The sequence below is a fragment of the Grammomys surdaster genome, unplaced genomic scaffold, assembly GCF_004785775.1.
Source record: "Grammomys surdaster isolate TR1022 unplaced genomic scaffold, NIH_TR_1.0 126131, whole genome shotgun sequence".
Lineage (NCBI taxonomy): Eukaryota > Metazoa > Chordata > Mammalia > Rodentia > Muridae > Grammomys > Grammomys surdaster.
The window spans coordinates 1,314,002-1,330,452 of NW_021620939.1; the positions used below are offsets into that span (position 1 = coordinate 1,314,002).

The 16,451-nt window shown below is 47.4% G+C and overlaps 1 protein-coding gene across 1 annotated transcript in view; it reads left to right on the forward strand.

Moving 5' to 3' along the window:
* Positions 1–16,451, forward strand: part of Slco2a1 (solute carrier organic anion transporter family member 2A1) — a 75,950-nt gene that overhangs the window by 19,407 nt on the left and 40,092 nt on the right. The window contains exon 2 of the mRNA XM_028756859.1: positions 14,266–14,403. Coding sequence (XP_028612692.1) covers positions 14,266–14,403 — 138 coding nt within the window. The remainder of the gene's footprint in view (positions 1–14,265; positions 14,404–16,451) is intronic.

Genomic DNA, 16,451 nt, shown 5'->3' on the forward strand with positions numbered 1-16,451 from the left:
CTCCTTCTCCTTCTCCTTCTCCTTCTCCTTCTCCTTCTCCTTCTCCTCTTCCTCCTCTTCCTCCTCCTCTTCCTCCTTCTTCTCCTTCTCTCTCCCTCCCTCCCCTTCCCCCCCTTGCTTAGTTTTATTCAAAATTATAAACTTAACCTTGCAATCCAGCTAGACTTGGAAGGAATGAGGAAAATATGGAACCCAAAGAACTTCGGCAGGAGCAGAAGTTACGGGGTACTGCAGGCAGATGGTGTGGGGGCGCTCTCCTGAGCTCCATAAGAAATGGTCTGACGGGTAAGATGCCTACAATTCAAAAGAATTAGAGTTGCCTGCAGTCGGAAATGATAATCTTCTCACTGGCCTTGCTGTTCTGGGACCCAGAATGCTCCATGGCTTCCATGGTGCTCACGCCTGCTTTCACCCTCCCAAAGACCATGTTCGTCCTTAGCTGCTCAGCCTTGCAGTGTAGATAAAGAACCAAGAATCATTTGTATTTGGTTCAACATTTGCTATGAACAAAATGCCAGGACCTGTATGCTTCAGGATGAAGTTCTTCTCCTCAAAGAAATGTCCTCTTATGGGCAAAAGTCAGAGGCTGGGCGCCTCCACTATCTCAATAATCACCATCTTGATTATAGCTCCAAAGGACCCATCTCCAAATAATCCAGAAGCCAGGAGTTAGTAGGCTAATATATCTTTCTGGAAAGCATAATCCAACCTGCAATACTCAGGAAGGAGGATGGAGACAGAGCGTGTCCTTACTGTTTTCTGTGAGTCCTGAAAGGATGCAGTAAGACCGCAGTGAGATATACTGGGACCACTTGTAAGGCTGGAGGGGAGAAGAGCTATGGAAGAGATATAGAAACTGTGATGCTTGTGACAGGTGTACAGCCTGGCTTCCCTGCCACAGTCACCTGCACAGGAGCCTTTAGGCCCATGCCTTTGGTACTTCATTGGTAAAGTCAGACCACCAGTGGCAGAAGCATCTCATGATCCACCAGAGGTCATGTGGTAGAACTGTGCTCACAGCCCAAGGCAGAGAAGCATTTCTTTCTCCTGAGGTGTCTGATGGAATGCAGAGATCTGAATGTTGGGTAAGAGCTTTTGTCTCTTCCTATCATCCTCTTCCTTGCCTAGGGGAGAGAGGGGGTAATGCGCTCTGGTTTATCTTACACTGGCTCCAATGGACCAAGCTTTCAGGGGACTGACACCATGTTTGGAGTGATGGAGGAATCTGTGAAGATTGCCTGTAGTTCTGTGGGTCCTCTGGCAAGCTGGGAAGGGGATAGGAGGTGACCATGATGGAGCGTGTTTTGTTCCCACGTAAGAATGAGCATGTCTGCCTGTGAGTGCTGTTGATGGAGAAGGACCTGGCCTGTGAGCAGTGAGTCGGGGGAAGGCTCACTTGTGGATATGGATGTATAAACTCTGGAGTGCTGTAACCTGGAAAGGACCTTTACCTGAGAGCAGCCAGAGGAGACAGTGTTGACAGTGAGTAGGGGCAGGGATCCATTCAAGGGAGGTAGGCAGCTGTCTGCATAACGCCCTTCCCCCACACACATACGTGTCCCTCAGGTCCTCTCCTCCATGTCTCTCATCTTCTATGACTCTCATACGTCTGTTTGGGGACCTACTACAGACTGAAACTGTTCTCAGACCTCCTCCGTGGCTTCCAGCAAGTGTGTGCCGGTTTATCGGAAGGTCTCCTGAGAACTGCTGTTGCTGTAGAGGATGAATGGGTGGTGGGTGGACATAGACTGCCCTGGGCAGGGGTTTTCCTGAATGAAAGCTCTTTCCCATACTGCCAGGGCACTGACTCATGTCTGATGGGACTTGCTCAGCTCTTCTTTCCTGGGTACTCCAGGGGAACAGCTTTATACTCTGTTTCTCATGTCCAGAAAAAATTCGACAGCCCATTGTCTGTCTGCCAAATTAGACCCACAGGAAGGACCAAAAGTCAAAACTGAGTTCAAGGCTTCACTTCTCCACATGGAGATGAGTTTGTTGAAGAGAATAAAAGAATCAACCCACAAGGATTGATTACAAAGAAATTTGTACATTTCTTTGTCTCTAGAACTTTTAAGGGGAGGCATGGCTACAGGAAAAGGAAAGCACCTTCTTCTACAGTGAATTTACAACCTAATTTGACAAGTTTGTATTTGTATGCATTTAATGCTAGCTTTTGTATGTCTGGGTAACGAGTGGGGTCCTTCACTCACACTCAGTCCTTGCCTTCACTCTGGTCTTTAGTGTTTCTGGAGAGGTTTACTTCTTCCTCATGCTTACCCTGCTTCTGTGGTCATTTCCTTCGAACCTTGCTGGTGACAGGTGTGTGCTGGGTGCTGGGAATGCCTAGGGCCCTGACCACTGGAAGTGATTATGATTGCCCTCCGGGCTGGCTTCCCTGAAGGAACTGTGCAGAGCTGTAGGTCAGGGGCAGCCCTTGATAGTAGCCTGCTGAGTTACTGAAAAGAGGGACCAGAGGCTGGGAAGGCAGACCAGGCAGTGAGGTGCTTGTCACACAAGCATGAAGAGCCAGGGTTCAATCCTCAGAGTCCACACCAGAAAATAATACCAAGGACCAAGGATTGAAGAAACCTGAGGGGACAGGGACTCCACAGGAAGACCAACAGAGTCAACTAACCTGGACCCTTGGGAGCTCCCAGAGGCAGAACCACCAACCAAGGAGCATACCCAGGCTGGACCTACCCCTACCCGCTGCACAGATATAGCAGATGTGCAGTTTAGTCTTCATGCATATCCCCCAACAACTAGAACAGGGACTTACCCTGACTCTGTTGTCTGCCTGTGGCTCCTGTTCCCCTAACTGAACTTGTCTGGCCTCCGTGGGAGAGGATGTGCCTCGTCTTGCAGGGTCTTGAGGTACCAGGATAGGTTGGTAACCTGTGGAGGACCTTCTCTTTCTCAAAGGTGAAAAGGAGGGGTGGGGGAAAGGGGCCATGTGGAGGGGGGACTGGTATGATGGAGGGCTATGATCAGGATGGAAAGTGAATGAATAAATAAATAAATAAATTTTTAAAACTCCATAAAACTGAGTGTGGTGGTGGAGGTTCTTGTCATCCCAGCATTGACTGGGAGAGAGCACAAACAAGGGGATCCAGAGGCTCGCTGGCCAATCAGCTCATCCTACTTCTCAACTCCAGGTCAGTGGAAGACCCTGTCTCAAAGAAGAGGATGGTGACTGTCTTAGTTAGGGTTTTGTTGCTGTGAAGAGACACCATGACCAAGGAAACTCTTATAAGGGACAACATTTACCACCACAGCAACTGAGGTTGTTCTCTGGCCTCCATATACAGATGTTCATATGTGTACACACACACACACACACACACACACACACACACACGCACACACACGCACGCACATGCACATGCACATACTCACACATGCATGAACACATCCATACCACATGCACATACACTCATACACACCATATGCACCCCCCACATGCATGCACATACACACTACATGTACACACACACACACAAGGAAGATATGAGAGTGAAGAACTGTCAAAGAAGAGAGCATTTCTCACCAACATTTGTTGCCCCAGCAACTTCACTCTTTCTGTTTACCGACACACTTCAGCACTGGGTTGTGACCACTGTCCTGGGAAGCTAACAGGGAGGGGAAGGTGGACAAGAGTTTGAGTGTGAAGGGCACTGTAAGCTGGGCACTGGGCTCGGATTTTCATCCAAAGTAGTGGGAACCCACAGACTTGTCCCTGTCACAGCAGACTCTGGTCTCCATTTTCAATGATGATGCCACTTAAAAGACCCTTTCTGTGGGGAAAATTTAAAAAGGCCGCCACAGCGGCACAAGCCCCAGAGGGGCTTCCGCCGCGTGGCAGGTCCCACATTAGGGAGGGGGTCCTATGGTTTCAGTGGCCTGAGGGCCTTGGTGGCAGCAGGCCCCAGTAACACGAGGAAGTCCTTGGTTCCAAAAAGGTTTATTGTCATGGCGGATAATAGATGGATCTAGGCGTACCCCCCAAAAACTCAGGGCAGTCCCGAGTTATATAGGGAGGGAGAAAGGGGGAGGATTGGAGGAGGATCTGGGGGAGGAATGTTTATTTTGCTCTGCCCTCTGGCCTTCATTAGTATGTAAATCCCTAGGGCCTGAGGCCTATAGCCTGGCCTATGTGACTCTATGGAGATCTATGTGACTGCTTTTTAGGATCCTGGATGATGGGAGGGACCGAACTCCTGCCGGTTCTCACGCAGAATTCCACGGAGAATCTCGGGGTTCTAGGTACCTGGTCAACCATGACCCAGGATACCCTTATGCAGTCCCACACCTTTCAACAAAGTTCAAGGACACAATGCCTGGAGCTCTTGTAATTCAGAAGAGTTGCTACCTTGGAGGCAGGAAGGATCCCAGGGATCTTTGGGGAAGCTGGTAATGATCTAGTTTTTATTATGGGTTCTTCAACTATAGCCAGATTAGGAATCTTCAAACTGTACTCTTACAACATATGCATTTCCTGTGTGAATGTCCTACTCCAGTTAAAGGTTTCTCAAAAGACTTCTCTGACTGCTGTTTAAAGAATAGATCAGAATGAGGAAAGAGCAGGTATAGAAAATGAGAAGGAGGATGTGTCTGTGAGCCAGATGATGTCACCAGCTGCTGGTGTCAGGGACTGGAGGGGACCAACATAGATGAAGAAGAATGTAACAAAATTTGAGATTTGGCTTGGAGTCACCAAGGGCAAAAACTAGAATCCAGAAAACACTGTAGGAAGGCAGGAATGACAGGGCATTGACTTGATAGGAAATCAGTGGAAATCAGAGGGGCACAGTTGAGAGGAAGTAAGCTTGGGGAGGAAGGGCTTCAGTAAGCATCCGCGCTCCCACAGGTGAGCAAGCAGTCAAAGGAAGGTGCATGTGGAAGCACTGATATACAGCCTGGGCACCATCAACATCTGGAGGATAGAGAAGACATCTCTCACTAAAGCTTTTACAATAGAAACAGAACACCTAGAGGAAGTGACATCACATAGTCCAGGGCTGATCCTTGTTGAATTAGCTGATACAGTGGCGCACATTTGTGATCCTGACACTTGGGAGATAGGAGTTTGAGGCTAGCCTGGGCTATATAGCTACACCCTATCTCAGATGGAGAGAGGGAGAGAGTGACAGAGACAGAGACAAGAGAGAGACCGGTAGGAGGTGGGGTAGAAAGGAGAGAGGGAATAGGGGAGTCCTATAGAACCTAGGTAGTTTTTGGAGAGCCCATTGATGTGATGGTCAGGTACTGTCAACCTCAGCAAAAACAATGTCTGTGGCACCTCCTTCCTCTGAGCCCTCAGAAAAGTAGACATTGTCACACAATGGAGGAGTGGTATGACTTAGTGTCTCTTGGGTGCTGTCATTTGCCAGCTACAAAACGAGATGGGTTTGCAAGTTGCCCTGGGCCCTCGTCACCTTCTCCACAGGGTCATGTGAGATTATCTAGGTTTGCAAGCATTACTGAATGTGTACCATGTGTTGGCCTGTTGATGTGAAAGTGAGAACATGCCAGGTCTGAGAAAGAAAGATGGAAACATAACAGAGACAAAGAAAATGATATAAAGGCCCCAAGTGCCATCCCTCAGAGCTCCCTGGCGGCCATTGCCCACTGATAGGACTATAAGACCCCTCCCTTGAGGTCGGCTCCTAAGGTCCTGGACTCTTGTGAGACTGTCTTTGTATTATAGTTTGCACTTTTTCTGTCTAAAAAACTGGCTGCCCTTTGCTTAGAGGCAGGAAGGGACAGGCTTTATCTTCAAACCCTTCCAGGATGTGAGAAAAAAAATATTGACATCCCATCTTGTTACCAGAACAAAGATGAGGAAGGATATAAAATAGCAAAGTTTCCATATTCAACAGGGTCTGAATGTCCTTTCCCTGCCATAAATGCATCCAAGGCACGTTCGACAACTGCGGCTTCCTTTCAATCTAACAGGTGACTAGGAGCCAACTTCCCCCAAACACAAGATGGTACTTGTTCTCCACTAAGGAGTGTTTTACAGTCTTAAAAGGAAAAAAAAAGCTTTTCAGAATCTCTGAAAAAGAATTCAAGCATATATTGACATGAACACCAGGGATAATTTTATTTCCAAGTGTTTATTTGCCCGGGAAAACATTCTTCTAGTTAATATGATAAATCCATAGAGTCTCACATGCGTGCACTTTAATCCCTCAGGCAGTCTCTGTCAGCCTGCTCTTCCATGTCACCTCCACCACCACCTCACACATTCCTGGTTCTGAGTACAAAGCAGGAAGCCCCACCTCAACCCCAGAATGGGAGAACCAGAGCATCTCGGAACAGCCAGTGCAGGATGCCGTTTAGGGTTCCTGGTGTGGTTTGGGGTTCAGGATTTCCACTGCTTCTCTCCTTTATGCCTCAGCTTTAAAATGAGGGTGCAGCATGGGAAGTCACAGACTTCATGTCCACAGTGAAATTCTACATCTCCTTTTACTTCAGAGGACACCCTAGGATCCCACCTTATCAAAGGTCCTTTCCAGTGAGAATATAATTCCAGATGCAGATCCCCAAGTTACCCGATTCCTTTCCTGTGAAGGGACAGGAGGTGTCTTGTATCTTCCATGTTCCTTTTTAGATTGTTCTGATGCTTTCTTTTTTTCTTCCTCTTTTCTTCCCCCCCCCCAAGAGCCGCCAACAGGACAAAGGGCTTTTCTAGTTCATAACAATACTAACAATCCTGACACTACTTTGGCTTATTTCTCCTCCAAAGGACGTCAACTTTGAGCCCAGGCTGGCTATTTTAAATCTGAGTGTTATCTTGTGCAGACATTCTTCCTGCATGGGCATATCCTTGATTTCCTGAATGACTTTGTGAAAGAGACACTCCCCAGTGGGGCACTGATTATGCCCCGAAGAAGGTACAGGAGGCTTAGGCAGGCTCCCTGACTGTTGCAGGCCTTTCATCCTAGATCACGTCTTTGTTTTATGTCCTACTGTCCCTTTGGAAAGACAGTAAGAAGAATGTACTATCCCTCTTCCAACTCTGGGTCGGGGGGGGGCTTTCAGGTGGATCTCAGAAGCACCAACTCCCTCTCTCTCTTTTATTAGCTTTCTGAAATGTCAGATGACATTAGAAAACATCTTTATCTGTGTTGCAATAGGGTACCTTGAACCTGGACCTCACCATTCAGCACTTAACCACTGGTCAACTGCCAGCCAGCAAGGAGGATGAGCTGAGCTGTGGGCAGGGAAGTGTACATGGAAAGGAGTGCACATAGAATCGGAACCACCAACAGGCTGGATGCCTGCAGTCAGAGGCACACGTTGCTCTACAAGATTCAGCCAGCTAGATAACAGTATCATAACTCGAGTGTACTGGAGGATAGGAGGATCTGTTTGTACTTTGGAGGTTGACAGTTTAGTCCACTGCCCAGCATATAATAGATGGTCTCTAATGATGTTCTTGACACCACTGTGATACAAAAGTACACCCACACCACGCTGTCCTCCAATTTCAGTACAGTGGACAGTAAACTGTATGAGGTAGCCAACACCTTGTTACAAAACAGGCTTTCTCTTAAATGATTCTGCTCCATGAAAGACTGATATAAATGTCTTATCTTGCAAGTAGGAGGAACACAGAAAATGTATACATACACATATAGAATATTTTCTATTTATGAGGCGTTTATTAAATATGCTTCTCTGAGTCCTCCTTTATTCGTTAAAAAATTAGGGGCAAAGGATGGGAATGGATTGGGTTTAAAATTCAAGATGGTAGACTGAGCATATATGCTCATCTGCCCTCAGGTCCCGCATCCCCATTATGATGAAAACAGTGATTAAGGATGATAAAAAAAAGAATCAGCAACAATTACAAAGAGGGACACACTATGAATGGATGAGGGAACTCAATAGTTTCTGTGGTGTGGACAATAGTTTTGAAGTATTGATAGATGGGTCAGACTGGGAGGCACAGGGAGGGGTGTTCAGCGGTGGGTAACCTAAAGTTTGCTACTCTGAGCCCTTCTGTGCTGCTTCAGTTTTTAAAACATTTACATGTTGTTGTATAGATTATACGATGGAGGGGAAAAACAAAGCATGTAAAGAAATAGAAACAGATTTTAACGTACTGAGTGGAATTTGATTGACAGAGGCCAGGAGTCCCTAGGGGCTGGAGCTGCTCACCTCTAGTCTGGGGGTTCAGGGTGATTTGAAATTCTTCTGTTCAAGAATTCCATTCCTCTGCACAGTAGTATTCCTGCCATCCTAGGTTGCAGTCAGCTCCAGCTTAGAGAGGAAAGAGGAAGAGAATGGCCTCTGAGCCTCAGGATGTATGCTGTTGCATTAGGACAGCATCTTTCTCTAGGATCTGGATCTCTTCCATTAGGCTAGGCTGTCTAGACAGCATCTCTGCCATCGCAGTACTGGGATTTCACACAGTGCACACCACTTCACCCAACTCTTTTGGGTTTTTTCCCCAGGGGTTCTGGGGACTGATTGGCTGCTATACAAACATCCCACAGGCTGAGCTATCTCCCAAGTGCTCTCTGAGGTCAAAGACGTTAAAGCAGGCAGCAGAGGACTCAGAGCAGCCTGGGCATAACCCAAAACACCCCACACTCATGTGGCATGAGAGGAATGTTTCTCTGTCTGTTTTTTTCTCCCTCCCTCTGGCCCTCCCTCCATCCCTCCATCCCTCCATCCGTCCTTCCTTCCCTTCCTCCTTTGGGAAGGACTGCTTATTCTAGTCCACCATGACAATCTTTGGGACACAGACAACTGCTACCTAGAAACACTGGGATGTCATCAGCTGATGCTCAGTCAGGCCACCCTCAGGTTGCTTAAGGCTTTTTATCCTGCTAACCAGCTCCCATCACCCCAGTGAAATCACATCCTAGTGGTCATGAGGACTCATGAGGGCAGAGTCCTCACTCTCTGAGAATTGTGTTCACTAAGTCAGAGCTGGGTGACAGCAGGAGCAGCCATTAGCTGGGGTATAACCTGATGGGTTCACACGACAGACCTGCCTGGCAGCTTCAGAGCCAGCCAGTACTTCTGTGGTCTAATGCTAGTTACCCATCCAATGTCCAGAATAGAAAAAACGAGTCATGAACATGACAATGAAAACCGGCCAAACAAAACTGTGTCTGGGGTGTCCTTTGACCCTTTCCCATTTATCCTGAGTTCTCTGGGTTCCCTCAACCTGAGTGTTTACTGTTCAGTTGTCCTCCACATGTCACTGAAACTTGTCTTGGGCTCCAGACCTCTCTCCCTACCGTCATGAGCATCCTCTCAGTCTTCCTTAGGTCTTTAATGGCCACTTTAATTTCTCTGCTTCTTTCTCCTCTACTCTCCCTGCCACACCCTCCAGATTTGTTAGGATTGAGGAACGGGGCCTGGGGAATGGAGCTTTGAACATGACTTGAACGTTTGGATGTCTGAGAGCCTTCCTCACAGCCAGCTCTGCAAGAAAGTTCCCCAGAAGAGGATGCCTTTGCTGACGTCCTCTGTGAGATGTACCTGTAAGAGTGCCATGTTAATTATACACATATTCTCCCTCCCTCTCTCCCTCCCTCCTTCCCTCCCTTCCTTCCTTCTCAGGTTAGCATGCACACACAAGTCTAAATATTTACATGGGTTTTGAACCTTTCAGCATAGGGCCCTTGAGTAAACAAGCATTCTCACAATGTTGTCAATGCTCATACCTTAAAACAACAACAAAACCAGAAAACTTTCCGGAATGCCCTTCAAAGTGTCAGGATATTATTTTGAAAACCTTCATGCCTGTGACTCAGTCTTCAAGGGAATTTTCCTTTAGTCAATTTTGCTGAGGTCTGGTTTGCCTAGAATAAAATGCAGAGGCTTTAAGTACAGACTCTACCTGTATAAATATCACTGCTATAAAAATGTAGATGACTTCAACCACATCAGAAAGTCCCTGTATACATAGTTGCAAATCTTTAACTTTTGCTGTTTGGGTTTGGAATACTCAGGAGCCACTCTGAGTGAGCCAAGGAAGGAAGGGGGACAGCTGAACCACGCTTGCAGTTTACAGCCATGTCAAAGGGGGATTCTATAAATGACAGAAACTGGTCATTGTGATGAACCTGCAGCACCCTGAGTGGCTCATCTCATGACTCTAGACCATAGGTTACTGTGATGTTTTGAAGACGTGATGCTCACCTGCCTCCTCTCAACCAGGTATTGCTTCAAACACTAGGGGATTAATTGTTCTAAAAATCTCCATCATATTTTCTCCTGGAAGTCTAGAGCCTGTTGGGGAAATATCAATAAAGGGGAAATCTTGTGTGTTATACAATCTATAGAAGCAAGGAATGCCTGGGAAAGGAACGAGAATGGATGGATGAGATGGAAAGTGGCTGATCGTAGTAATGAATCTCTGTTTACCTTTCCTTATCTTTCTGTGGAGTATTTTGGAGCGTTCTTTCTTTTGTTAAATGGAGCGGTATGAAGCACTTAGCTTCTTATAGATAAAGAAGGGTGGGCCGGGTTCTGGGATCTCAGGCAAGTAAAGAATTTGCCTGGAAAGCAGAAAAGCCAGAGTTTGATCTCCAGCATCCATGTAAAAAACCATGTGTGGTGCTGTGAGCTTGTAAGCCCAGTGCTGGAGAGGCAGACACAGTGGATCCCTGGAGCTCCATGGCCAGCAAGCCTTGCCTAATTCACCACCTCCAAGTCCCGGCGAGAGTCACTGACTCAAAAACAAGGCAGGTGGCTCCTAAGGGGTTGACTTCAGATCTTCATGTATTATGCACACGCAAGCACGCACAAGCATAAGTGCGCGCGCGCGCACACACACACACACACACACACACACACACATACACACAAAGGTATATGGGGGAAATTGGCTTAAACAAAGCTGAAAAGGTCTGTAATGAAACCTTTGACATGCTAACATAATTGCAGATTTTCCTGGGGGATGGCTACAGTATGCACCAATCTCCAGACGTTTTTCTCCTGGGAATCCCACTGGATTTGGAGTGTGTGGAGCAAGGAGCCATCTTTGGAACACCCTGAACATAGCACATAAAGCTACCGCTTCTCATGGCGCAGAACTGAAAGCCATAGAGAAAAAGTTCATTACTAGGTGTGAGGAAGGGAATGAGTTCGGGCAGCTTGTGGATCCAGCATGGAGCCAGGAGTCCCAAACACAGCCTCTGGGTAATCCTTTCCACTGGAGTGTTTTCACTCCTGGGCACTGTTGAAAGAACTGTGGCTCAGAGTGACCCGTTGGTACCCAAAGAGTCCATGCAGAGCCAGGGTCCGAACCTAGGCCTGTTTGACTCCCAAACCCAAAAGTTCGTACACCAGGTTGGCTGCCCTGAGTGAAGTAGAGGGAGATTGTAACCCAGCTAGCACACCCCCACTTCTCCACTGTTAATCTACATGTACCCTCAAGCCATGCCCTCTTCAGGGGTTGGTATTCACCACTTCTTTTTTTCCCACTGGCAGGTGGTCATTTTTTTCCTCTCCTGGTGGTTATGAGTATTTGGTAAGTCAGAGCAGACAAAGACATGGTCTCCTGGTTCTATCCTCATGAAATAGTATGCACAGCCAGGTGCCTGTGACCCTGGGTGTGGCCCCTTCCAGCAAGCTCTGTCAACCCACCCCTCTCTGGCTTTCTCTTTCCCCGGCATTTTCTCCTGCTGTTACAGTAGCACATCTCATCTGTCTTCATCTGCTGCATCCCCTGGTGTATGGGGCTCAGACCCACATCAGCACCTCTGCCAGAGCATCCATGAGGTGTCCAATCTGGCCACAGCTGCAGTGGCTACCACTGGCGTGAGAATTGTGACAAAAGGACATGGAAAGCGTCCTCACTATAGCCCGGGAGTGAAGATGCGGAAATCTAGCACTTACTGGAAATAGCAAAGGCGTATCTTTCAGGAAAGGCTTTGAGCCAGTTTCTCTCCCACCATCCCCATCTTCCTCTCAGGAGACAACAGAGGAAGTTTGTAGGAATTACTCACGCCTGTTAATTCAGTACTAATTGAAAGGAAGAGAGATGGGTCTTCTCTAAACTCAACCCTCAGAAACTAAAGTATACTAACTCTGACCCCGATATTCTTCCTTCTCACACTGTGCTTCTCTTGGGCCCCCTTTTACCTATGGCCTTGCATCCTTGGCTTCTGTACTTTCTTCCATTTAGAGTCAACGACAGCTCAACTTCCGTGGGAGTCTTTGATCTGGTCCCTTCTCACGTGTCCTGTGAGACTTCCCTAGTAACACCAATACCAACAACGATACCTTTATCCTATCTTCACTAATATTCTCTGGCCTAGTTAGTATCATCTGTCAACTTGACATCACCACTCCCTCAAAGAATGTTTGTTGCGTAATTGTCTTTATGGAGTTGATCTGTGGGCATGTCTGTGTGGGGTTGACTTGATTGTGAGTTAATGTAGGAGAGCTCACCCCACCATGACGGTACCCACCGTTCCCTGGGAAGGTGATCCTGTGCTGTGAGAATGAGTCTGAGAAAGTCAGAGGGCAAAGCTTCTCATGACTTCTGCTTCAAATCCCTGTTTGACTTTCTGCAATGACCACAGTTTCTCCATTTTGGAAAACAAACTGGGACAAAAACTCACTCTCAAAAACTATTTTATCATAATATATTAAAAATAGAGGCTGGAGAGATGGCTCCATGGTTCAGAGCACTGGCTGCTCTTCCAGAGGTCCTGAGTTCAATTCCCAGCAACCACATGGTGGCTCACAACCATCTGTAATGAGATCTGATGCCCTCCTCTGGTGTATCTGAAGACAGCTACAGTGTTCTCATATACATAAAATAAATGTTTAAAAAGTATTAAAACTATTCCAGCCAATGAAAGAAAACACAAGAGACACTTTCTGAGAGGCAGGACTGGAGAGATTCCTCTGGCCCCCAGTAGGCTCGCTGCTGCTTCTGGTGAGGGAGCTGGGGCTCAGAGGCAGGCAGCAGTTTGAAGAGGTATCTATTTTCCTGAGTACTGTGGCCTTCTTGAATTTAGAGGCCGTGAATACAGATGGACATGCAGTGAGTTCTGGACTCTGTCACAGAAGCCTCAAGTTGGCCTTGCCAAGGCTCTGTCCTAGCAGCTGGGAAATTCCACAGGTGGAGGGAGGCCCCAGCTCAGTTTTTGGAGGGAAACGACCATGAAGGTGGAGTCTCAGTTGCTCTTCTCAGACACCAGCCCTTCAATTCAGAGAATAACTTTGGCAGAGTATGAAACATAACAGCACCCTACCCTTCCCTGGAGGAAAAACGCTCCCCAAAGGAAACCTTCCAAGCATAGCTTAAGGATGTGGGACTTGCGGCTTGGTGCCTGTTCATGCAACAGCTGAGATCCTAGTAGGACACACCCTAGAGCTGAGGACAGCATCAAATTCTTCTTCCATATTTGCAACATGATATCTAACCCTGTCCAATATGGAACTCACGTTTACTCAGTACACACAGGACAAGGCATTTGAGGCCAGCTAGGACACAGTGACAATTAACCTTTGATTATTTCTCCAAGGCCTTGAGTATCATCCAGAGGGGAACATGACCAGTCAGAAATGTTCTTGGTAAGAGGTCAAGATAGCGCTGATAAAAACCCCGGTAAGACAGAATGAGGATATCCATTTAAGTAGGTGGTTGGAAGATTCTGTCAAACCACCTTCCTGGAGACATAAGAACTTCCTGGGCCTTGAAGGATGGAGGTTGGGAATGGAGGACATGCCAGGAGAAGCGGAGCATCCAAACCGAGGTCCAGATTGAGTAAAGAATGACCTTCAGCCCTCTCAGGGCACAAGACGAAGACCAACTAGCAGTCCATGATAAAATTACAATATGGTTAGGGAGAAACTCAAGGTGGCAAAGGCCACTGACACTTGTCTAAGTGGGAGGACCTTGCTTGTGAATGGCATTCCCCATGGTTTTAGTGGGCTCTTTGTGACAACAGTTATAGCCCATTAGGTAGAGTGCTTGCCCTGGTATACACAAAGCCTTAGTTTCAACCCCCAGCACAGCATGGAAACAGAATGTGGTAGCACAGGCCTGTGAGCTCAGCACAGAGTAGAGGCAGAAGGGTCAGAAGTTCAAGGTCATCCTCAGCTTCAAAGAGAGTTTCAAGCCAACTTGGGAGACAAGAGATAGGGTCTCACTCTCAGATCCATCCAGGGAAGTATTTCCATGAGAAGACAGTACCAATTGCCCCAGAGAGCCCTGGATAGAAGATTGGGCAGGTACCTGGGACACTGGGCAGAGACCTCACAGGCCTGTCGTCTATCACCCAGGTATTCGTGCTTTGCCATGGCCTGCTACAGCTCTGTCAGCTGCTCTACAGTGCCTACTTCAAGAGCAGCCTCACCACGATCGAGAAACGCTTCGGGCTCTCCAGTTCTTCCTCCGGTCTCATCTCCAGTTTGAATGAGGTGAGTGGGAGGCCTTTTATTCTAATAGATTTTTTTAAAGTTATATTTGCTTATTGTATGTGTGAGTGTTTTGCCTGCATGTATGTATGTGTAGCACATAGATGTTTGGTGTCTGAGGAGACCAGGAGAAGGCATTGGAGTGCCTAGAACTGGAGTTATGGATGACTGTGAACCATTATGTAGGTGGTGGGAATTGAACCTGGGCCTTTTGCAAGAGCAACAAGTGCTGTTAAGTACTGACCCATCTCTCCAGCCCTGAGTGGGAAGCTCTTGACAATATTTCATTGTAGGTACTGTCCTAACCCCTGAGAGGTGCATATCAGGGGTGGGGTTTACATCCTAGTGCAGGACACCACCCCTAAATTTTGGCCTTTGATTTAATATTGTCCTCATAGACAACAGACAGCAAGGAAACAAACCTTTGAGATTTATGTCACCAAAGCCCGGCCCTGGTTCTTGAATGTATCACAAGTCACCCACAGTTCTTGATGAGTCCAGACGCAGCCTCTGGATTCATCTCACACCATGTTCTAGGCTCCTTGACTAAACAAATGAGATCTAGCATATGGGACAGACCCTCTCTTACAGCAGTCAAGAGGACCCAAAACGATGATTCCACACGTAAGCTTTTATCTGCATCATTGAATGCTTGGAATAAAGCTGTGGTCCAGGAACACATGGAGTCTGAAGGCTGCTGCTGCTGCTGCTGCTGCTGGTGGTGGTGGTGGTGTGTGTGGCCAGGGGTGTGTAAAGGAAGTCCAGCCTAGTGCAGGGATGGGTGAGGTCATCTGAGTGTGTAGTGAGTACAGACCTTCAGACTGAAGCTCCAATCTCAAAGCCTTCCTTGGCCCAGGTGATATGAAAGGATACAGAATGCCTATGGTAGTTCAAGGGGCTTGAACAGAGAACCCATGGGTAACTTGGCCTTGACAAGCAGCTGCTCCTATTGTCCACTCTGACACGACACTGAAGGATGAACAGACAAGGTGGGTTGGATCCCTAGAGCCCTAGGTACCTCTAGTACCTAGAGCCCTTTGTTTTTTGCAACCCAGAAGGGCAGAGTGTGCTATTAATGGGCTTTATGCCAGACTGCAAATGTTTAACACCAGCACATAGACGGAGCTGTTCTAGAGGCACTCTGAGGGTGAGGCCTGGAGTCCTCTCCTTGGCTAGAACAACTGCAGTTTTGAGGTGTGCTTTTAAATGGGAAAAGAATGAATAACTCTCTCAAAGGTGCACTTCTGAAGAAAACTTTCGGAGCAAAAGCCAATACCCAAGCAGGTCTAGCGACCCACAAAGAAACCAGTCCTAGCTTCTGCAGATGAGTGCAGGCCCACACGTTCCCACCATTCTTCCTCAGTTTGTTTTGCAGCCCTCCACCATCTGTCATGCACATGCTCTTTCGAGTCAGCTTACAACTGAAATGGTCTGACGCTTCAGTCCACGTACGAAAAATAATAGCAAAGCAAAAAGGAAAGAAATGAAACCCAAGAAGCTCAAGAAGAGGCTTCCCCTCACTCTGGATATCCATTGCAGAATGTTCTAGAACCCTCAAGCTGGAAGGCTCCCTGCTAAAGCCAGGAGGCTGTCTCCTCATACACCTCACATACCCTTACACCCTCCTCTATGTGCCGCAGCCTCTGTCTGACGGTCATGCTCCTTGACACACGTTAACGAGCATCAACTTTGGGCCAGACACTGTCCTGGATGCTGTGGAGGCAGAAAGGAACAGATGGGCAAAAAGCTAAGACGAAAGTGTAGAGATAAATCTCTCATAGGTAGGCGGTAGGCTCCATGAGAAGGGGGTGAGGGAGAGGCAGGACATGCAGGGTCAAAGTGGTAGACTCAAAGAAACATTCCTAAGGACCATGAGGAACACAGTACTCCTGATGTCCACACTGGACAGGACTTGGAAGTGGTATGGTCCTTGTCCTTTGTTTTGAAGAATTTAAGATAGTGATGGGGGATGCAGAGTTATTGAGTCAGAAGCCCATTCTTCCAGAAGATTGCTTTACAATGGTGTAGACAATCTAAAATGGGCCTCTGTG